Below are 23570 nucleotides of genomic sequence, written 5' to 3' on the forward strand. Positions count from 1 at the left end.
CCTCAAACTTCACTGCCTCCCCCTTGTTTCCAGGCATTTGCAGAAGCCATGGATAGAAAGCTTCTGGAGAGGAGCCTCTCATTTGTCTCTCTATCCCCAGAGCCTGGCACTTGGTACCTAAGAAATATCTGTTGAACTGAAAATCAAAGCCTGCTCCCCTCTTTAAAATAACAACCCCCAGAAATGATGCCCAAAGAGGGGACAGCTTCTAGTGCCAGAGCCTGATTCCTAAAGTGGTAGTTTGATGACTTTCTAGACTGTGACCTGGAAATTAGGAAATAGAATTAAGCACCCTGGCGAGCAGAAGGAGCCCCTTTAAGGGATGTCTACACAAGAGAAAAGAAAATGGTCCCAGGGGTCCCACCCTCCCCTCCAAATCTCTAACTGCTGTCAGGAGCCTTAGGGGTGCTCAGACCCAAGCTCTTCATTTTACACAATGAGAACCTCAGGACCAGGAAAAAGAAATGACTGAGCCAAGGTCCCTTTGCACATAGAGAGTAGTGCCCATGCCAGCCTGAGGATGGACAGTGACTAGTCAGAGGCATCCATCCCTCTCTGGCGAGCAGAGCAAGCTAGATCCCTTGGGATTTCTACAGAGGAGAGTAGGGCCAATAACAGGAACCTCCTGGGGAGTATGGTCAGGGCAGGCCTCCAAGAATCCATGGGGAGCTCAGCCAGGCCCCACCCTCAACCCCACCCCCACCCCCACCCAGAAGCACAGCCAGGTGCAGACCCACTGGGGAATACTACCAGGCTGAGCCTCCTGAACCCACTGGTAAGCACTGCCAGGCCCCCACCCCCTTAGGGAAGCACAGCCAGGCCTCTTGGACACCCTGGGGAGCACCTGGCCGGCCAGGTCTCACCTCCGGTGTACAGGAAGGAACTGGACAGGCCCCCGAAGAAGATGAGTGCCAGGTGCTCGAGTCTGAGCGGGGACAGGCAGTAGAGGCAGGCGGCGCACACGCAGCCCAGCGTATAGAGGAAGACCCCGAAGCGCACGACGTCCTGCGGCTCCAGGATGCGGTCCACCAGCGTGCGGTCGTCGCTCTTCTTGTGGTCGATGCCCTTGGAGAAGTCGTAGTAGGTGTTGACCAGGTTGCCGGCTCCATGCACGGCCAACACGGCCACGGCGCTGGCCAGCAGCAGGCCGGGCTGCAGCGCGCCCTGGGAGCGGTAGGCCAGCGCGCTACCCAGCGCCACGGGGATCAGCGACGTGCTGAAGCTCCACGGCCGCAGCGCCAGCACGTACGAGGCGCACTTGTGGCGCCACGACGGCCCCGGCCCCGGCGCGGCCCCACACGGGCAGCCATTCCCGGTTTCCTCCCCGGCCGCAGGCGGGGAACCGTCACCCGCCTGGATGTTGATCCTCTCCCCGGGGCTCTGGGCCGCGGCCATGGAGGGGGCGAGCGTGGGCTCGGGCTTGGGAAGGGGGGGGCGGGGCTAGAGGAGCACGTGGAGGGGCCGGGGAGAGCACGAGGAGGGGGCGGAGCCGACGGGGAAAGGGGAGGGGGCGGGACTAGTGGGAGGTGGGGAAGAGAGGTACGGAGGGGGCGGGGCCGGCCGCTGGAGCAGAGCTGGGGGTCCGGACCTGAAGAAGTGATCGCGGGGCTGGAGCCGAGCTTAGCTGCTCCCAGGAAGCGAGGAGGGGGCTTGTGGAGGGGTTCGCCGTAGGCAGAGAAGGCTGGGAGGTCGCCAGGCAGAAGAAGGGAGCGCCCGGGAAAACGCAGTCCCGCTAGAGGCCTGACCTCGTCTGACCCCACGGTTGTCCGGTCTTCCGGTCACCCAGGCTCTCGGTGAGAGGCAAAGCGGGCGCCGGCCCGGATCTTTCAGCCTGTCCCAGGGGCTGCCATGTTGTGCTCCAGTGTTTGTCGGCCGTGCGGAAACCGGCTCCCTGAGCACTTAGGGCCCGGGAAGGAAAGGCCCTCCCCGTCCCTCCGCCCTGAGGGAACGCTCCCTCCCCCCTCGCTAGAACTGCCCATTCATTTCCAGTCAACAAATTTGTGTTAAGCTACCGCATGCAAAGCACTGGGGATACCAAAAGGAAAGGCCGCGATACAGTGGAAAGAACACTGGACTGGGTTTCAACCCTGTTTCTGAGGCTTAACCTGTGTGACCTTGGTAACCCCTGCATGTGTCACAGTGTTTTTCTGTGCTTCATCCATTCACGTCAGTTTGTGATATTTGTACCTCCATCGCCTAGCACAGGTGCTAAATAAATGTTTGTTTGGGTTTTTTTTTTTTTTAATGAAGACAGTCTCTCTGAGAGGGCAAGTCACTTGCCCAGGATCACAGGGATGGAAGTTGAATTTCAGGTCTTCAACTCCGAATCCATTCCTCCTTCCATTGTCTCCCTGAACCCCAGGAAGAAAGATGAGAGGTCAAAAGAGAGACCCTGTGGCCCTGTTTCCAGCTGAGTCACCTTTCTGGGTGACCGAAGATGAAATATGAGATTTCCAACCCTGACTCACGTGAATAGATTCCATTCCTCACCCGGTCTTGATTCTTTTCTTCCCCTTTCTTTTTTAGGTGTGCATTCATTCAAAATAAGAGGCTTGATGGAGTATCTCAGAATTGTTTCCACCTTCATATTCTTTGAGAATGTGATCAAAATCTCTTGATTACTCTGTGTCAAGCATTGTGCTAAATTTGCACATTACAAGTGGCCGTGGCGCTGGGGCAGAGAAATCAACAAAAGGAAAACAAAACTTCATCGTATCCATCGACCCCCGGTGACCTTCGCAGTAGGATAGGAGCAAGAGTTGTGATGAGCGGGCTATGATCTGCCCCGCCAGGGGAAATATCCACGTTAATAAGATCACAGAAGCCAAAGGAAGAAAGTGTGATATACAGATTGTGTAAGGAAAGAATCCAAAGTAAGGAAAATCATCGACCTAAACTGGGCTTGATCATGGAGGAAATGAGACCAGAGCTGTGCCATTAGAAAAATGAATAATACTTGGGAACAATGTGATAACTCATTTCTGTACTGATTTTACAACTCTGGTGAAAGTATTTTTATGCCCATTCCGCAGAGGCTAAGTGATTTGTCCCGGGAGTCCTACAAGTGTCACAGCCTGGATTCAAACCCAAGTCCAGCTCACAAACACCCATACCCCCACACAGTTTCCACTGCTCCACGCTGCCACTCAGGCAGAGAGCCAAGGGGAAGCATGAATGGGGAATGCGTAAGGCAAGCCGCCAGACTCGGAGCAGGGTTTGTGCTGGGAAGCAGCACACCTGAGCCCTGGCGCTGGAGTGCGTGACCTCGGGGACCTTCATGATCCCTGCTGGGGTTTGTTAGGAAAACGCCTGGGTCCCCAAGGGTCATTCCACATGTGAAACCTCTGAATGCGACACGAGGGACGCCCGGAGAAGGGGCGGGCCGAGAATCAGTAGCTGCGGCTCAAGTTCCTGTGCGGATCCAGGCAGGGGGCCACGCTGAACCCTAACACGCGTGGAGAGCGGGGCTCTGACCCGGCTCTCCAGCTACCTCAGCGGAGGCGGTACCAGGGAGAGCTGCCCTGCTGTCTAGGGGGTTCATTTCAACGCAGCACGCCCTGGAAGCCGGGTCGGAAGTGGCAACGGCGGTCAACTTGTTGCTGATTGGCCTGTACCGGTGTTTCTCGGCCCAACGCTCGCCTGTCACTGGATGTGTGGTTTGTCCATTTGAACTACTCCCGCCTCCTCGGGGGGCCGGGTTCCAGAGCGTCCCTCCTTCCTCTCTGCCATTGGTTGGCATGCCCGCCCATCTCCTCCTCCCATCTGCCGGTTGGTCTGAGGGGTCCGGTGCCCCGCCCTTCCCCACCCGGCTCGGAGGGCAGCCGGGAGGGAAGGCGGGCGGTGCTAGGGGTGGGGGGGGGGTTCCGGAGCGGCGGCGGCGGCGCTTTCGGCAACTGCACCGGCTGAAGGGAAGGCCGCAAGTAACGCAAGTCACGGTGAGTCTGGAGCCCGCCGCTCGCCTCCCTGGTCCGGGCCGGGGCTGGGACCGGGCCCCCCGCGTTGGAGGGAGGCCGCGGCGCCCCTGGGCGCCCTGGGCGCCGCAGACGCCCCCTGGGCCCCGGAGCCACCCCCAGGGCCGGTCCGGCCTTTCCTCCAGCCCCTGCCTGAGGCGCCCCCCCCCGGCCCCAGGGCCTCGTGGAAACCTCATCCCTTTCTGTGCCCCCGGCCTAGCCAGAGCCTCCTCAGAAATCCCCTGCCTCGGCGGGTTCCCCCAGAGGTGCCCCCGACCCTCACCGCTGACTCCTCAGTGGCCCGCCCCAGAGTTCCCACCACCACCCAGAAGGCCCCCGTCTCTGGCACATCCCTTCAGAGCCACTTATGCGCCAGCAGAAGCTTCCCTGCCTAGCCAGAGTGCCTGGGGGGCACCCTGATATTCTCCCAGAAGCGCCTCTGATTCATTAGAGACCCCTGGGGGGCCCCCAGAACCCTCCCATGCTATCAGAAGCTCCCCTGCCTCATCACTGACCCCGCCAGAGGCCCCACCCCAGCAGCTTCGCCCCTAACCTGAGCTCCGCAGCGATCCCTGTCTCATTCCTCTAGGAACCCCCCCTTCATCAGAGACCCTCAGAGGTCCCCCTCAACCCTACATGCCATGAATGGCTCACCCACTTCATCAGAGACACCCCAGAAGCTCTCTGACGCTCAGCACGACACCCCCCAGAAATTCTCCAGACCTATTCCCACAAATTCCCCCCAAACACCACCTCTTACCTGTGCCAGGTTACCTCAGAAACCCAGAGGCCCCCCAGTATCCTATACCCCCCTCGAAGACCACTCAGGTATATGCCACCTGTTTCGGAAATGCTGTAAGTGCCCCCATGTCCCTCAGCACCCAGACATTTTCCTCCAGCCGTGTTGGACTCCTCAAAGACTACCTTAATAATCAAGTTAAGTAAACATTTATTAAATACCTACAGCGTCAGGCACTGTGCTGAGCCCTGAGGTTACAAATAAAAGAAGACAGCCCCTGCCCTTGAGGAGCTTACAGTCTAGTGATGTAAGACTACATACAAAAAGAGGCTGAAAATGGGGTGGGGATGCCCAATGAAGGGGTTTGGTGGAAGTTCAGAGTAGTGCAGCCTAGTGAGAAATGAGGAAATACCTGAGTTGAGCCCCCTCCTTAAATGAAGATCCTGGCCCCACCCTCCTATCCTAGAGGCCTCAGCTGTTGGGATTTTATGGGGCTTATCCCAACCCTGAGCTCCTGGGGCAGGGTGGAAAAGTCATTTTTTTTGGGAGAAGTTCCAGAATAGTGCTGCTGGGTGGGGAATGAAGATCACCTGCCCCTAGAAGATTTCTAGAAACCTTTCTAGGCCTTGTCACACATAACCCACAGCCCCCCATTTCTGTAGACTGCCCCAGGTATTCTTATCCAGCCCCAGCCTTTCCTGGCTGTCAGATGAGAGGTTTGAACTAGCTAAGCTCCATAGGCCCCTTCTAGCTCCAATAATGCCCAGGCTCCTTTCCTGGACAGGGTTCAGCTGGAGAAGAGGAGGCTTGGGGCTGCTGTTCTTCAGGTATCTGAAGTGCTGTGACGTTGGTTGTGCTTGGCCCCAAGGGCAAAACCAGAAGTGGGTGAAAGGTACAGGAGGATGAATTTCCACTAAACTTATGGGAAAACTTGCTCTTGGGCCCAGGTCCTAAGAAGAACTTCTATCCCTGGAGGTCTTTGGGGAGGCTGGATGACTCATTTTCAGGGCCTGAGGTCAGTAGTCCAGTAAAGATAGGATTAGGTGATCTCTCAGCTTCAGCCCTGTAAATATAGCTAATACTTCAATAACACTTTACAGAAATGGCTCTAGATGTGCCCATCTACTACAGAATGCTCTAAAAATAGATCTTGGGTAGATCCTACCTTGTCTTGGATCTCCCTCAGTACATCCATTATACCGGGGAACTGAGGATATTTTGTCTAGAGAAAAACAGACTTGGGGTAGATCGTTTGCTGTTTGTCACAGAGCAGAAAGATTAAATGTGTTTTGTGTGACTTCAGAATAGAGAAGCTGGGGCAGTGTGTCGATTATTAGGAGGTGAGGCTCATTTTTGGTAAGCACTGATCAGAAAGCTGGCTCACCAGGGATTTGATTTAGTGCCATGGTGGGGTTGGTAGTACAAATAGGATTATCCCCATCTTACAGGTAAGAAAAAAGGATGTTCCATGAGACAAGTGGCTCATGGCCACCCAGCTGGTTTAACAGGCAAAGAGCTGAGACCCGGTTCAGATCCTTCTCATTTCAAGTTATGTTCTTTACCACACACTTGTAAAGCAGTGAGTTCCCTGTCACCTGGGAATATGTAAGCAGAGGCTGGGTAACCGGATGTCAGGGGTGTTGCACATGGAATTTGTGCTTCTCATAGAACCCACGCTTGACCAGAAATCCCCTCCACAGCATATCCAATCCGAGAAGCATTTTTAGACAAGTGGTTGCCTAACCTGGGCTTTAAGACTAATTATGTTAATTCTCTACACACACATACACCCCGCCGACCACCATTCTGCATGGCCTAGCTCCCCCTGCCTTTTCAGGCTTTATCTCATGTTACTCATATGCAGCCAGACTGGCTTCCTACCTTGTCCCCAGATTCATCATTCTGTTTCCTTTCACATGCGCTGGTGCAGGCCATCCCTGTACTTAGAATCCACCTCCTCCATACCTGCCCCATGACTCCCTAGCTCAGGCGTCTTTCCCAAACACCCTGGTGGTTAGTGCCCCTTCCCTCCCCAAATTATCTCATATTTACTTATCTGGGTACATGTTTATCCCCCACCAGAATATAAGCCCCTTGAGGGCAGGAATTGTTTCATTTTTGCCTTCATCCCCCAAGTGCCCAGCACTTACATATAGTAGGCGCTAAACAAGTGTCTTGTTTAAATTGAATTGATAACCTCTGATGAGAGGGAACCTACCCCCAAGGCAGCGGCTTAAGTCAGGTCTGTCCAGCCTGCAGGCCTGGCTCAAATAGAGGTGGGATGACCTCTGAGGGACTTTTCAGGTTTGATGATAATTGCATTTGTATAGTGTTTTCCAGATAGAATTCTGTCTCTGCCCTTCACTGAGACCCTTCTCAAGCTCCATTGTCTACCTTTAGCTACTTCCTAAAGCCCTGAGCAAGCTCACCTGCCTCCCCACCCGCACCCCAACTCCTATGGGCCATGATGTAGCACACAGTGCCAACCTCTCCATGCCCACTCCCAGAAGATAACCTAATGAAGACCCTTGTCTTGTGAGTGGGTCAGAGGACCGTCCATCTGGAGCTGGAAGGGACCTAAGAGTCCATCAAATCTTACCGCTTCATTTTACAGAAACTGAGGCAGAGAAGAGGTTAAATGCCTTGCCCAAGGTCACACAGGTAGCGAGCATCCCCAGTGCGACTCCTGGTGTCCACCACACTGTGCTGCACGCTCCAGGCCACCTATGTCATTCGTCTGTGGTGGGCATGCCGTGTCATTTGGGAGGAGAAGACTAAGGGTCCTTGTTCTTGGGAATGTTCTCAGAACAGGAGCACTGAAGCTTCCCCACGAGTCCCAGGCATAGGAGCCTGTGGTGTTTTGTAGCTCACATGGCAGTTTTTAATTTCTCGCGGCTTCCTTTGTTTTCCCTGCTGAGAAACGATGTTGAGCTTGACTTTCTCATCTTAGTCTGAAACCAAGATGTGTTCAGACTCTTAAATTCAGCCATTTGGAAGTCTGACATCTCTTAGACCTCTTGGGGTCCTGCTGGTCAAACCCTCACACCTCAGAAACAGTCAGAAGTGGCCGTTTGGGCACCTCCTTGGCTTCAGGATATAATCTAAAACTAGGAGAGTTGTCTGGGCCTTTATCCTGCAGGGTCCCCAGGAGAGTCCCACCTGCTGCCATTTGGGCATGGATGTTGCTAGAATGCCTTCCCTGAGCTTCCCAGGGTCTGCCCTGGTCTGTGTTGAGGACCTGGGGTTATGATGTCATCACCGAATTTGGCTCCTTGAGGCGGGTAGAGGAGGGAGGGCTGCTGGCTGAAGGCCGGGCCGAGTGACAGCCCAGCTGGTGGAAACATGATGTTAGGGAGAGAGTGCTGGACCTGGAATCAGGAGGCCCAGCTCTGCCACTCACTACCTCAGTTTGGCCTTGGGCAGGTAGCTTATTTCAGTACCCTGAGCTTCTTTTTTCAACTTATAAAAGGAGGATCTTGAACCAGTGGACTTTCTGAGTTCATCTCCAGCTCTCTTGTTGAATCTATCATTAATTAAGAGTGCGACATCCCTCACTGCAGAATCCCCCGGCCCTGGACCGAGCGCCACCATGTCGGGCACTGTGACCATCCTACAGCAGTTTGCCAGTGGCCTGAAGAGCCGCAGCGAGGAGACCCGAGCCAAGGCTGCCAAGGAGCTGCAGCATTATGTCACCCTGGAGCTCCGAGAGGTCAGTGCAGTGTTGGCATGGGACCGGGGGGAGGGGAGAGGGGGTGCAGTGTCCCAGCACCTGAGCCTGGCGGGGTGAGGAGGCTGTCAGTGGGGCAGGAGGCTCTCCATGCCACTATGCAAGGTGGCACTTGTTTCTGGGGTCCTGCTGGATATGTCCTTTTTCACAGATGTGTATACCTTCTCTGCCAAATATTATCAGTCTTGTCTTCTTGCAAAGCGGCTTTACTGATATGGGATTTCCATATGGAAACATAGGTTCAGCAGAAGTCTGACCCTCTGAACGTAGGAGATGGGGCTGTGGCACTGTCTTCTCTCCTCCTCCCTCCCCCCATTCATCCAGTCACTCAGGCTTGAAACCTTGGAGTAGCTACCGACTGGTCCCTCTCCTTATGCTTCCCAGAGCCCATCGTTCCCGAAACTCTGGTTGATCCATTTGTAGCCTGTCTTGTATCCATCCCTTTCTTTCCACCAAAGCCTCCTTGTACTAGAGATCAGTGGTGTCTCTCCTCCCCTGAACCATCTCTGTAGCTCCCATTGGTTTTCTGGCTGTCAGTCTTCCTAGAACAGGGCTGACGCTGTTGCTCCTCTGCCCAGAAATCTCTAGTGGCTCCTGGTTGCCCCAAAGACAGACTCCTCAGCGTGTCATTTAAAGGCTGCCTGCAGGAGGCTCCTGCCAGGCTCACCAGTCTTCTCTCATGTACTCTCTGGCCTAAAAGCTGTTCCCACTGCAAATACGCCTTTGGAAACATGGTTTCTTTCCCATGCCACAAATGTTCTCCCTCCTTACCTCTACTTAAAATCCCTGCTTCCCTCAAAGCAAAGCCCAGGAGCCACCCCCTCCATGAGGCCCTTGCTGATTCCCTCTGTTGTTTGTCCTCTTTCCCTCTTGAAATTGTTTTTATGTTGCTGTGTGTATTTTATATTGACTTCCTGGTGGAAGTGCTGTCTTCCCCAATTCATCGTAAGCTCCTAGAGGGAGGACCTTTTGTTTCTGTTTTTGGGTCCCCAGCACTTAGCACTAAGAGCCTTATACATAGAAGGGGCTTTATACATGTTTGTTGATTTGCTGTTTGTGTGAGCTACTGATGTCTGGAAGAAGGAGCCTTTCCTCAAGAGACAAAGAAGTTACTCCAAACTCTCCTCCATTTGCAGATGAGTCAGGAGGAGTCCGCCCGGTTCTATGATCAGTTGAATCATCACATATTTGAACTGGTGTCCAGCTCAGATGCCAATGAGCGGAAAGGAGGCATCCTGGCCATAGGTAAGAGCGAGTCAGCCAAAGAGGGTCTTGTTTCTGGTTGGATATTTACGATCGATAGCCCCGGGCTAACAGTGGTCAGGAATTAGGCCGCACTGGTGCCCTCAGAGTAGGGCCACATTTCAGTAATCTGTCCAAGCCCCTTGCTAGTGTTCCTTTTGTGTCTTGGCCTCCGAGCGTTTGCTCCTCCGCCGGAGGGAGGGCCGGATAAATAACAGTATCCAAAGCTAGATAATTTTGCTGCACGTGAGGGGCTCTGGTGATAAGGTTGAAGTATGTAGCATGTTTTGTTAAAATTCAAAATTAGGCTTCAGTTGTCTGCTTCTCCTCGCCATCTATTCTACAAAATGACTGAGATCGCCATGTTACAAATAAAGGGATAGATGGTTCACTTTGCTTCGGGTATGTTGTGTCCCAGCCTCATCTCTTGTCTTCTTTCTTCTCCCTTGTAGCCAGCCTCATAGGAGTGGAAGCCTATGCCACTCGCATAGGCAGGTTTGCCAACTACCTTCGGAACCTCCTGCCCTCCAATGACCCAGTTGTCATGGAGATGGCATCTAAGGCCATCGGCCGCCTGGCCATGGCTGGAGACACTTGCACAGCTGAGTATGTGGAGTTTGAGGTGAAAAGGGCCCTCGAATGGCTGGGTGCTGACCGCAACGAGGGCCGGAGACATGCAGCTGTGAGTGCTCTGAAGACAAGTCAAAGCCAGGCTTGGGGGTGGGGTGCATAGATGGATGGTCTAGAAATGAGTGGGGAATATTTAAATATATGTGTGTGTTTACGTATGTTTGTGTACACACACACACACACACACACACACACACACACACACACACACACACACACACGAGATAATTATTGGAGATGCCAGAAATATCAGTATAGAGTAACACAGCCCACATTAGTCAGAGCTAGTGGAGGTCTAGGTCTTAACCCAGTGGCTAATAAAAGTGTCTTACAGTCCTCTGAAGGTGCCATCTTGGTTTTCCCCCTCCAGGTTCTTGTCCTTCGTGAGCTGGCTATCAGTGTCCCCACCTTCTTCTTCCAACAAGTGCAGCCTTTCTTTGACACTATCTTTGTGGCAGTCTGGGACCCCAAACAGGCCATCCGGGAAGGAGCTGTCTCTGCCCTCCGAGCCTGCCTGATCCTCACCACCCAGCGTGAACCAAAGGAGATGCAGAAGCCCCAGTGGTACAGGGTGAGCAGGGTGTGGCCATCGGCAGAGCTTGAGCTCCCCGGTGGTATGGGGTGAGTGGGGTGTGGCCAACAGCAGAGCGTGAGCTCCCCGGTGGTACGGGGTGAGCAGAGTGTGGCCATGGGCAGGGTGCGAGCTTCCTGAGGGTGGACGTTATTGGGTTTTTGTCTCTGTAGCAGAGCACTTTCTGTGCAGTAGGCACTTAACGTTTGTTAAATGAAATGTCTCTGGTGGCCGTCAAAGGACACCTTTTAAAGAGAGCCTCCCTTGTTCCCTCAGGCTAGGGGTAAGGCCCTTTGTATCCCAAGAGCCAAGACTTGGGGTCCTAGAGGTTGTCCAGTCCACCCCCTTCACTGTACAGAGGCCCAGAGAACAGAGCTTACTCTCCCAAGATCACATATATGATAAGGGGCAGAGCTGGAATTCCAGCTTGAGGTTCAGTGCTCTTCCCACTTCTCTGTGCTGCCTTCCCATTGTGTTCACCCATGCCCCAGAAAGTAGGACAACATTCCATCCCCTGGCTCTGGACCAGGGTTGTTACCAGGAATCCCAAACCAGAGCTCTGGGTTCACTTGGCAGGGCTCCTCACAAATCACTCTTCAACCCATGTCCCCATACCTTGTTCTTCCCTGGGAATCCCAGAATTTGGCTCGGATTTAGGTTTCTACAAAAAAGGGAAAAGGGCTTTTGGCTCCCTAGCAACCACTTGGAGTCACAGACCTCCGATAGAGAACTGCTGTATGAAATGAAAAACCTGACAAATGAAAATCTTGCCAGAAAGAGTGGAGAGAGCCTTTCCCTTTCCAGTGAAACCCAGACCTACAGAACTACCCTGTGGTTGATGTCTCCCTTCACCCCAGGGAACAGAACTGGGTGTGTTGATTACTTTCTCCAAGACAACATAGTGGAGGCATCAGTCAGCTCCCAGGGAAAAGGGCAAATGTTTGGGAGAGGAACATATCTATTCAGAGCCCCAGGGTATTTGCATGCAATTGGCCAGATTGTTGGCTATAGCTTGGATGCTGCTTATCCAGGGCATCTTCCCGTCTCTACTTAGCACACCTATGAAGAAGCTGAGAAGGGGTTTGATGAGACATTGGCCAAGGAGAAAGGCATGAATCGGGATGACCGGATCCATGGGGCCTTGCTGATTCTCAACGAGCTTGTGAGGATCAGTAGCATGGAGGGAGAGGTGAGTGCCAGAAACAGTACCCAAGTCAGGTGCCCTCCTGCCTCCTTCACTGTGCAGTCTGCCCTGTGGGTTTAGCAAACAAAATCTGAGCTGGGCTCTAGCTCTTCGATGCCCACCTGTATTAGATAGCACTGTGCAAGTCACCTACCTCTAGCTTAGCCTAGCGCACATCCAGGGGCTGTAGCTCCTTGTTATGTCTTCTCGATGAAGCCGAGATTCAGAATTGTTGGGTGGTAGGCGCTAGTTACTCCCCCCACCCCCCCGATGTTTCTCTGGCATTTCAGTAGGTGGTGCTCTTCCCTTAAAGTAGACCCAGGCCCCTCCGAGATGCTGGGGAAACACTGCCGCCCAGCTAGACCATCTTAGAGATGGGTGCCTCTCCATTTTGGCTGTATTGGTCGCTCTAAAGAGCCTACAGAGGCCAAGGCTGGGAGCTGCTTCCACAAGATAATTTTTATTTCCTCCTTTTTGCAGCGTCTCCGGGAAGAAATGGAAGAGATCACGCAGCAGCAGCTAGTCCATGACAAGTATTGCAAAGACCTCATGGGCTTTGGGACAAAGCCTCGCCACATCACCCCCTTCACCAGCTTCCAGGCAGTGCAGCCCCAGCAGTCCAATGCCTTGGTTGGCCTCCTGGGGTACAGTGCCCACCAAGGCATTATGGGATTTGGGACATCTCCCCTCCCAGCCAAATCCACCTTGGTGGAAAGCCGATGTTGCCGAGACCTGATGGAAGAGAAGTTCGATCAGGTGAGCTGGGAGAAGCCATCCTTTGGCTCCCCACCTCCCTTCCCTTGGTTCTTGTCCTGACCTGTTACCTTTGCTGTCCCAGGTGTGCCAGTGGGTGCTGAAATGCCGAAACAGCAAGAACTCCCTCATCCAGATGACCATCCTCAATCTGTTGCCCCGCCTGGCCGCATTCCAGCCGTCTGCCTTCACTGGTGAGCTCAAGGCTGACTTCTGCCAAGTACTGGGCTCAGCAGCTACTGTGCATCCAGGGTTCTCAGAAGTGACTGCTGTTCTTCAGCCAAGGCCCCATACATATGAACAGAGACCTCAAAAAGAGCAAACAGCCATCCAGCCCCATTCCGCAGACACTCATCGCTGAGATGCTGACTCATATCAGGCCCTGTAACTAAGACAGAACAGCAGGACAAATATAGCCAGTGAGGTGTTACATGCAGGGTGGGCAAGGATTAGAATGTGTCCGAGGAGGACAAAGCAATTAGTAACGTAAAACCGTCAAGGCAGAGAGAAATGATTTCAAGAAAATCACCCATCTTTTTTCGATTTCCCCCCTTCTTCCTGCCTGGCACGAAGCCCTCTTTAATGACCAGACGGGCCCTGTTCAATCGAGCTCTAAATGAGCTCTAAATAAATGTGTGATGGCATCCAAGCTTCAAAAGGGGCTAATAGCTCAGCTCCATTGATCAAAAGCGGGACTCTGTGGGAACAGTTACCTTCATAAACTCAGAGCATTGCTTAGCAGGGCAGAAAGGCCTCAGAAGGCCCCTAGATTTATGCTTTTGATGTGGGCTCTTTCCGTTGTTTTATTAAATAATACATTAAAATATGTAATAGAAATCTGGCCTGACAGGAACTTGTGAATTCCTCCCATATGGATACGGGCCAGTCGTCTGAGGCTTTCTAGGTGAAAGCCATACCTTGGTTTGTTCTGAGTTAACATAAATACAGGCTCCAGGACTCTCAGCTATATTTGTCAGAGTTGTGGTCCTGGTGACACTGCAAGTGGACAGTTTCTTTTTTTTTCTAGCATGCCAAATCTAGAAAAGGAAAATGAATGCCCTGCCTTGGCTCTCTTTTTCAAAACACAGCTGCATGCTGTAATTCTGAGAGCTGTCAAAATTATACCCCCTTTTCCCCCTCCCCCAAATAATTAAAAGTCTGAGATGTCAGTGGATAAGAACTTAGGAAGATCTGGGTTCAAATTCTGCCCCAGGTAGAGCTATGTGACTCTGGGCAAGTCATATAACTTTCCTGGGCCTTAGTTTCCTTTTCTGTAAAATGAGGTAGTTAATTGATTGGTTGAATTGAAAATCTGTGATCCTGTGGTTCACTCTCACTTTGTGATAGTGTCTCAGCTTCTCATTTTCATAGTAAAAGTACCCTTTCCCTAACATATCCATCTGTGGTTTGGTAAGAACTCAGGACAAAGGGCATTTGCATTTTTCTCTGTCTCTTATAGTAAAAAATAAATTATATACTTGGAACATACGGCAGTTCATTGTTCCCCCACCTGTCCCATCAGTGCCCCTCAGAATCCCAATCATTCTTCCTGCCATTCTTTGGGTCCCTCTGTGTCTACCATATGTTTCTGGCATAGGGCTTCTGAGACACTGTCAGGGGGATTGGAGATAGAAAAGAATTGAGAAATGTCAATATTGAGACAGTGTCAGCAGTTAACACTTTAATTTGAATTGCTGGCATATGGATGTTAGCTTATGCAAATCAGATGGAAAAACATTTGAGGCTTTCCAAATTACAGATCTAATCCCTTACATTAAGTAGCAGTTACGATGAAGATCTGAGCAACAAAAAGATTTCCAAGCCATTGGCCCATTTATTGGAAACAGTTTTCAGTACAAAATAATTTATACCATCCCTTGGAATCCATTGTCGTGAGATTTGACCTGCATTTCATAAAGATGAATTCAGCTTGATGATTGTGACCCAGATAGCTAAGTGTGAGCCTGCAAAATTGCCTTAGAACAAGGTGATGGGTCAGCATTACTCTTAGGAAGACCTTTAAATTGTCTTCTCTTTAACATGGCTTCCCATTTTTCCAAAAGTGCTTTGCATAACTTCTTTTAGCATAAGACAGGTGATGCTCATTGATTCTCAACGAGCTTGTAGGAGCTTCTTGAATCCATCTGGTGGCCTTTCCCAGCTCATTCAGTGCCCCCCTTGAAAGGTGAACAGGAGAGGACCACCCAAGGCCAAACCCAGAGATCTTTCTCTTCTGTCTTCAGATACTCAGTACCTCCAGGACACCATGAACCATGTTCTTAGCTGTGTCAAGAAGGAGAAGGAGCGCACAGCTGCTTTCCAGGCCCTTGGTTTGCTCTCCGTGGCTGTGAGATCCGAATTCAAGGTCTATCTTCCCCGTGTGCTGGAGATCATTCGAGCAGCCCTCCCCCCCAAGGACTTTGCCCCTAAGTAAGCATCTTGGTTGACATCATTCCAGTGACCTCACCTGGCTGGAGGAGGGAGTTTTCTGTGGCATTTTACATGTCAATCCATGCTGTTCTCGGGGTTGAAATATGGCTCATGGTACAGGGAAAAACACCACCTCACCTTGTATGGGAGAAGGGCAGGGATTAGACCTTTCTTAAATAAGGTCATGTGTATCAGTATTTTGGAAAAGTTAAAAATATGATGTAAATCTTGCAGTAGTGGGAGGCAGCAAGTTATAATCAATAAAATTCACAACTCACTGAACTTCTCAGGGCCCCAGGCAACTCTAAAACCGTGAGAGCTAGGCCCAGCCCCTGTATCAGTGAAGAGAATTCACACATCAAGCATTCCCCACATGTGTGCAAATAACAGGTCCAGGCCAAAAAAAAGGAGAGAGGTGGCAGCTGTCATTCACATGATCCAAGCAGTGATCCTGATACCATGGGCAGCACCTAAATGTCTTCCAGGTGTCACCCCCAAGAATCATCCCCAGGTTGGGAGTGAGGCAAGCTGCTCACCACATTCAAGTTGGCCATTGCTTTATTTCCACACAGGAGGCAGAAGGCAATTCAGGTGGATGCCACAGTTTTCACCTGCATCAGCATGTTGGCCCGAGCAATGGGGCCAGGCATCCAGCAGGACATCAAGGAGCTTCTCGAGCCCATGCTGGCCGTGGGCCTGAGGTATGTGTCCCATGAGCTTCTGTGGGGCTTAGAGCAGGCAGGACCTTCGCTTGTTGGCAGGGTAAAACCTTGTGAGGTCATGAGCTGGCCTGCCTTGGGCCAGTAGCCTTGGCTTTCCAAACCCTACTTTGCTCCTCTGCCCGTGACACCTAGTAATATTTGTCCATCTACGTTGCTTATGAGGACTAACTGCAAAAGGAGGTATTTCTCATTGTGGTTATATCCAGCAGAAGCATGGGAGTGGAGTTTGTGGGTTGCACTTTCAGGTTGGGTCTTGTTGCTTTCTGAACCCAGACTAACAGTTCAGGGAGTGTCTACCCTGCCCTGAAGGAAGGGCAGTGGCAGCTGGCAGCGGTAATTGGCCAGGGAAGGGTGGGCTGTGGAGTGCATCTCCAGTGCCAGCCCAGCCCAGTCGCTACGCCCTCCTCTCCCCAGCCCTGCCCTGACCGCCGTGCTCTATGACCTGAGCCGGCAGATTCCGCAGCTGAAGAAGGACATTCAGGACGGCCTGCTCAAGATGCTGTCCCTCGTCCTCATGCACAAACCCCTCCGGCACCCCGGGATGCCCAAGGGCCTGGCCCACCAGCTGGCGTCCCCCAGCCTCACCAGCCTCCCTGAGGCCAGCGATGTGGGGAGCATCACTCTTGCCCTCCGAACACTCGGTAGCTTTGAATTTGAAGGTAAGAAACTCAGCCGGCAGTGGGATGGGGAGGTGCTGGCCAGAAAACAAGCTGCGCTGAAGCTTTTACGAGGAACTGGGTTTCGTGTTTTAGAGAGGTGAGCCTTAAAAGGCATGAACTTGGGGGGTATTGCCAGAGTTATAACTGAGAATTATTGAGCTTGTGACCTGGACCCCACCCACATGTTCCTAAGTGACCCCGTATTTGGGTTGGGCATTGCTCCAGAGGAGCACTTGATGGTGCCCCATGGCAACTTCCCCACAGAGTCGCCTGTTTAATGTTGCTTCAGTCCAGTGGCTCTGGGAGGTTTATCTGTCAGCAGGGACAGTGCCTTGGGTACTTCCCCTGCTGAAAGCTGCTGGATTCTTTAGGTTTCATTGTGCCATTAGATAATGACATTCCAGGGCTCTGATGGGCCCTTCAAATGCACCAGGGAGATAGGTCATGACAAGAAAGCAGATTTGTGAAACGTGGGATCTGGGTGGCTGAGCACTGCTCACAGCTCCCGGAGAGCCGTCTTGTGCTCGAAACCCTCATCCCGTGGCTGCCCTGCCACTGTCCCTGCCCTGCTTGCCTTGATGAATGCCTAGGCTCGTACCCGCATCAGGCTTCCTTTTGGGTATTTATGTCTGTGCTCTAAGATCCTTGCCCAAAGACTCAGAAATACTTTAATCCTCCTACCTGGGAACACATAGCACATGCAAGCACAGCTGAAGCAAGCTCACTTAATTGGAGGGCATGGGAGGGATGGAGAATCATTTCCCAGCCTTCCTTTCTCTATCATGCCACCCTGCCCACTCAGACTGAAGCCACATTTGTTTTCCCCTCCTAGAAAGAGAATTGTCAGTCAGTAAACTTTTGTTAAGTGCCTGCTATGTGCCAAGCAGTGTGGTAGGCACTGGGGACCCAGGGAAGGGCAAAAGACATTCTCTGACCTCCCTCAGTCTAAGGGGGAAGACCATGTGTAAACTGCTATGTGCAGACAAGCTTATATCCAGGATAAATAGCGAATAATTAAGAGAAGGAAGGGGCTGGGGAAGTCTTCTTATAGAAGGTAGATTTTAGCTGGGACATGATAGAAGCCAAGAAGTGGAGATGGGGGAAAGCATGACCTATATCTTGAAAACTGAGATGGTGGCTGTGAAGTGAGGGGTCCATCTAGCCAACTGCAGGTGTGTCTCCCCTGCTTTCTCTCCCTGTGTGCACCCAGGCCACTCTCTGACCCAGTTTGTCCGCCATTGCGCTGATCATTTTCTAAACAGCGAGCACAAGGAGATCCGCATGGAGGCAGCCCGCACCTGTTCGCGCCTGCTCACACCCTCCATCCACCTCATCAGCGGCCATGCTCACGTGGTCAGCCAGACAGCAGTGCAGGTGGTGGCAGATGTGCTCAGCAAATTGCTTGTGGTTGGAATAACAGACCCAGGTAAAGTATATTTGCAGAATGAGAGATTGGAGGGGGGAAGAAGCTGTGCCTTGAAGAGCCTAGGAACATTGAAGTTGTCATTCGCAGTCCTCTAAGGAGCTGTTAGCCCTTTGTTCTGTGCTAGACGCTAACCAGCAAGTTGCACAGATGCAGTGCCTGCCCTTGGAGGGTTTACCATCTGTCTCCTCCTGATCTCTTTGTCCTCATAGTGCATGGGCTATCATGCTGACAAGTATAGAACCTTAAGTGAATCCGAGTTCTTTCACTAGTCAGCAACGCAGACTGCCACAGTGCCCAAGATCTTGATTTGGGTCCCTATTCTACTGCATTGGTTCTGTGTGCCCGTGGGTACATCACTTATCCTCTGTAGGATAAGGTGCTGCCCTTGTAACCGGGAGATGGTTGAGCTACATGGCTGCTAAGGCCTCTTCTGGCTCCTACAATTTTATAGCAACAGAATTTCCGCTTTCTTTGACTGTCATCATTCTTTTCACCAACTTCATGGCTATGGACCTTGTAGAGAAAAAGACTTGAGTTGCTCTTTTAAAAACAAGTGTTGCTCTTAAGTAGGCCAGAGTCTTCTCTGCTGAGGGGAAGAAATGCTTTGCTCCATCCTTGAAGGTGAAATAATAACTCTTTCCAGAGATTTTGAGCTTGGCGGCTCCAACCAGTCCTGACTGGATTGGCCTCTGTGCTTAAAGTCAATCTGTAGGCCAGAGTCTTCTCTGCTGAGGGGAAGAAATGCTTTGCTCCATCCTTGAAGGTGAAATAATAACTCTTTCCAGAGATTTTGAGCTTGGCGGCTCCAACCAGTCCTGACTGGATTGGCCTCTGTGCTTAAAGTCAATCTGTCTTTTATTTCATTCCTTCCCTTTTATTTCCACCGGCAGAAAAAAATCCAGAGGGCCAAATGAGGGAGGGATATCAGGAGCTTTTGTAGCTAGGCTGGTGGTGGTAATAGGTACCAGATTTGGAAAGCTCTTCAGGGGTCCTCCGAGCTTCAAGCCTGGGTAGCTGGAAGGTTGAGGTCATCCCCATCCCTCAAGTCACTCGAGTTGGCAGCCTTGGCATCACCCTTTGACTCTCCCCTCTCCCTCATCAATGGCCTCCAGTCGGCTGCTAAGTTGCGTCGATTCTACCTCCGCAACACCTGTCCCTTCACCCACCTCCCCAGGACTGGCATTCAGGCCCTCAGCACCAGTTGCCTAGACTGTTGCGGTGGCCTCCTGATGGGCCTTCTGTTTCCACTCTTACCCCCTCAAACCCACCCTCCGCTGGGTTGTAAATTGCTAAGACAGGTCTGACTAGGTTGCTGCCCTGCTACTGCCCTCTTTGGTAACTCCCTATTGCCCCCAGACTCTGGTCCGTTTCCACACATAACCATGACTCTCCTTCACACCTCGTGCTCCAGGCAAACTGCTCTGCCAGCTGTCCCCCAAACTCAGTGTGCCATTCCTCATCTCTGTGCCTTGCCCAGGCTATCTCCCGTGACTAGAACTCCTTCCTCACCTCTGCATGTTAGAGTCCTTCCAGGCTTAGCCCAGTTATTACCTCTTAAGCAAAGTCTTTCTTGGTCCCCTCAGTTCTTAATGCTTCCTCCTTCCTGAAATGACTTTGTATAAACTTACCTCTGTACATAACGTGCCCCCCCCCATGGATTGTAAGCTTGTGGGAGGCAGAAGCCTTTTCGTAAGTCATTTGTCTTAGTTTCCTCAGCACCTTACACATAGGAAGCACTTACTACGTGTCTGTGGAATTTACTGACGTGAGAGAGGCAAGATTGAGTAGACGGGCGCATGGTCAAGCTCTCACTTGCTCTTCCAGACCCTGACATCCGCTACTGTGTCTTGGCCTCCCTGGATGAGCGCTTTGATGCTCACCTGGCCCAGGCAGAGAACCTGCAGGCCCTGTTTGTGGCCCTTAATGACCAGGTGTTTGAGATCCGGGAACTGGCCATCTGCACCGTGGGCCGCCTCAGCAGCATGAACCCTGCCTTTGTCATGCCTTTCCTGAGGAAGATGCTCATTCAGGTAAAGGGCCTGGCTCTTGAAACTGGGCCGTGGGGAAGAGTGCCTCCCAATGGAACTGATCACCCAAGGACTGAGCTCTTGGTGGGCGGGGAGAGGAAGAGGGCTGAGCCCATTTAAAAAAAAAAAAAAACACTGAGTCCAGGGAACTGCAAAGTGGTTTGAGCTCTTTTGTTATTTAGAAAGTTAGAATAAGCAAGGATGGGCTGAGAACACCTTCCTTGGAGGGAGCTCTCAAATCAGGGAGGAGTCATTTAGTAAACTGGACCTGCAGGCCAATGATTTATTTCAGGAATGGTTTGACTAATTGCCTGCTCTTATTAGGGGTTCTAATAGCTGACCTTTATACCTGGCTTTAAGCAGGAGTTCTTAACCCCATTGGCTGTCTGGTGAAGACTGTGGACCCCTTCTCAGAATAATGTTTTCAAATGCATAAAATACAGAGCATTACAAAGGAAACCAGTCATGTCAAAATATTGCTATCAAAATCTTTTTTTAAAAAACAAAGTCACAGAATTCGTTTAAGCACCTACTTCCTCCATGCATTGTACTAGGCACAGGGCTACAAAGAAAGGCAAAAGACAGTCCCTGCTCTCAAGCAGCTCCCAGCCTGAAAGGAAAAATACCTTACAAACAGTGTTTGCGAAGATCAGGAGAAGCTTCTCAGAGATGGGGAGATTTTAGCCGGGTCTTAAAGGAAGGAACCCAGGAGGCTGGCATGAGGAGGGGCAGCATTCCAGGCATGGGGGTGGCCAGAGAGTACACCTGGAGGCAGAGGCTAGTGTCACTGGGCCACAGAGCGTGGGGGACCAGTTGGGCTTTCAAAGCCTGGCTGGGTGAGAGCTCTTGCTTTAAGGTTTGCAAAACTACATATGAAATCCCAGTTGAAGCTCACAGTAGCCCTGCAAAGGATGTAATACCTCCCTAGCTTGCATTTGAAGAAACCGAGCCCCAGAGATTATCCTGGGCTACACAGTCTGTAAATGTTACAGTCTGGATTTGGGCCGTAGTCTTCTTGACTAAACCAGGACGTCAGTGTGTCCTATAAATTCCTACCTCTCTGTTACCCGGAGAACAAACTTGTGAAGAGGAGCTCAGGTTAAAATGAGCTGGCTTAATGAGCACAAATATTTTCTTATGCTAACAGTTCCCATAGAGAACAACTGATTTCAGTTTTTTAAAAAAGTTTGCAATTAAGTCTTGTTGTAGGTGCTAGAATATAAAGTGAAAAACCTTGCAATCTTTGCCCTCTCAGAGCTTCCATTCTCCTTGGAGAAAGTGGCCAGGTGGGCTTAGCAGTAATTGTAAATCCAAGTGGAAGGTATGTGTCTGGGTAGGGCCCAGAGGGGTGTGCGACTGGGAGGGATGGCTGATGCCCAGCTGAGCGGAGGAAGGACGGCAGGCTTCATGGAAGAGGTGGCATCAAATACACGTAGCTCACTCTGGAAAATAGAGGCAGGCCAGTTTTCTAGTTCACTGAACTTTATTCCTTGAAGGGTCTAATTTAAAGGGAAAAAAGTATGAACAATCTTTGGGGCAGTTCTGATAAGTGTTGTTTCAGCAGGCGGCACAGTAGGGGCACAGTCAGAGCCTTTCCCAATACCTGATTGCTCAGAATGTCAGGTAGTGGATTGTACAGTGATGAGCCTGGGATCACTGGGTGTGTGAGCACAGAAGGATGCTGTGGGAAGGACCCAGGATTTGCCATCAGAAGATAAGGGCTCCCATCAGGCCTTGGTACTGGTTACCTGTGTGACTTTGGTCAAGTCACTTAGCTGCAGGGGCTTCGCTTCCCCAACCTGTAACACAGGGGGTGGCCATAGGATGCGGGGTGGGGAGCCCCTGTCGGGTTAATGGACCTTTTTCCTCTATCGCTGTCACCTCTCGCTGCTGTTAGTGTTCTGCCACCGGCCATCACCGTCTCCTCTTAGCTGCTGTTTGCCTGTAACCGAAGAACTCAAGGTTGCCAGGGAGAATGAGTTTCTTGAGTCAGTATCCTAAAATTTATGCACAAATGCTAAACCGTTAGGCTGTCATTGCAGATTCCAGCCCTCCTCTCCTTTGGAATAAAATAAATAGAAGCTGCCAATGCTGTTTTTCTCCTTGCCCAGAGAAGCTTTGCTTCAGTGTTTGCAGCCATCCAGAGGTTTGTGGGAGCATTTGTCTGTTGAGGTAATCACCCTTACCTTGGTGATGCTGAATGGACGACATCTTGGATGGTTTCTGATTTGCATCTATTTTTGCCCCCATGCTTCATGGGCCAAAAAAAACCTACTGATTTTTGCATTTACATTTTAAATCTCTAGGTGTGGCCAAAAGGGGCTGGCCGTGGCTTCTTTCAACAGTGTGCTAGCGCAGCCAGGGTGGGGTTTGGTGTAGCAGCCGTTTGCTGCCCTGTGCCCATCCCTTTTAAAATGGCAGTCTTTTTATAGCCTTGTCTCCTAGAGAGGCCTCTGTTCCTCACTGTAGCAGAGTGTTGCCCACCCCTGTGACTTGTCCAGCAGTCACAGCTCAGTGACATTAGGCCATCCTCAGGGAACACCAGGAAACTCTCAAGTGGATGTGGAAGGGGAGGTGTCAGGCAGGTTTCTCTCCCAGTCCAGCTTGTTAGGGGCCACTCTAAAGGCCTTTGATGACCTCTACTGTCCCTGTCTGAATCCTGTTTGCTCCTGCTGTCTCTCTGAGGAATGTCTCTCCTCTAGAATTTCCTTTGCCATAACAAAGCGTTGTTCTTTCCTTCAGATTTTGACTGAGCTGGAACACAGTGGAGTCGGAAGAATCAAAGAGCAGAGCGCTCGCATGCTGGGGCACTTAGTTTCCAATGCCCCCCGGCTCATTCGCCCCTACATGGAGCCCATTCTGAAGGTAGAGGAGACCTGGGTAGTGGTCGCCTTTCTGTCTTGCTGTGGAAGCTCGCTTTTTCTTTGCCAGTGTAACTCTTATCCATTCTGGAGGAACTGATTGCAGTCACTGTTGAATGGTGCCATCACAGTCAAGGGGGCAAGGTCCGGATCAGAAATACTCACACACGTACCAGCTGTGTGACCTCAGACACGGCACTTAGCTCTCAGTGCCCCAGGCCACTGTCTGATACTAGGTTGCGTAGCACATAGGGCCATGCATTGGTGGACAGAGTTTCCCCAACAGGAATTCTTTAGGTAATGAATTTTGGTCCCCAAATAGAATGATACTCAAGTACACCAAACCCCAAGACAAGGGGAGTAAGGGCCAGAGACAGTTAATGAAAGGTGGTGGTGTGTTTTGAATCTGAATATGCTGAAGTAACATGGACCATTTCATAACATTTCAATCCATGTAAATTAGCATCCAAATACAATTTATAGGAATGAGGTATATTTTCACATTCTATTACTCTCAGCTATCAATTAGGTTAGTCTCATGGTCTTGATAGGGAAAAGGTTGTTAAGCATCCATGCTCCAGACAGACCCTCATAGGAAACCCTGAAAAAAGTTGATTGGACATAGTCGGATTGGTCCTTTAGGAGGTGGC

General features: G+C 51.3%; 2 protein-coding genes across 2 annotated transcripts in view; one reads left to right on the top strand and one right to left on the bottom strand.

Annotated features, from left to right (window-relative positions):
- The window catches only part of UBIAD1 (UbiA prenyltransferase domain containing 1), an 8622-nt gene extending 6748 nt beyond the window's left edge, over positions 1–1874 (bottom strand). The window contains exon 1 of the mRNA XM_036747838.1: positions 864–1874. Coding sequence (XP_036603733.1) covers positions 864–1395 — 532 coding nt within the window. The 5' untranslated portion in view covers positions 1396–1874. The remainder of the gene's footprint in view (positions 1–863) is intronic.
- Positions 1875–3851: 1977 nt separating this feature from the next.
- Positions 3852–23570, top strand: part of MTOR (mechanistic target of rapamycin kinase) — a 111148-nt gene continuing 91429 nt past the window's right edge. The window contains exons 1-14 of the mRNA XM_036743117.1: positions 3852–3935; positions 8250–8398; positions 9553–9661; positions 10111–10340; positions 10659–10859; positions 11914–12048; positions 12523–12798; positions 12881–12989; positions 15039–15225; positions 15798–15926; positions 16362–16606; positions 17817–18032; positions 19857–20062; positions 22802–22924. Coding sequence (XP_036599012.1) covers positions 8279–8398; positions 9553–9661; positions 10111–10340; positions 10659–10859; positions 11914–12048; positions 12523–12798; positions 12881–12989; positions 15039–15225; positions 15798–15926; positions 16362–16606; positions 17817–18032; positions 19857–20062; positions 22802–22924 — 2286 coding nt within the window. The 5' untranslated portion in view covers positions 3852–3935; positions 8250–8278. The remainder of the gene's footprint in view (positions 3936–8249; positions 8399–9552; positions 9662–10110; positions 10341–10658; positions 10860–11913; positions 12049–12522; positions 12799–12880; positions 12990–15038; positions 15226–15797; positions 15927–16361; positions 16607–17816; positions 18033–19856; positions 20063–22801; positions 22925–23570) is intronic.

This window comes from Trichosurus vulpecula, chromosome 2, assembly GCF_011100635.1.
Source record: "Trichosurus vulpecula isolate mTriVul1 chromosome 2, mTriVul1.pri, whole genome shotgun sequence".
NCBI classification, from domain to species: domain Eukaryota; kingdom Metazoa; phylum Chordata; class Mammalia; order Diprotodontia; family Phalangeridae; genus Trichosurus; species Trichosurus vulpecula.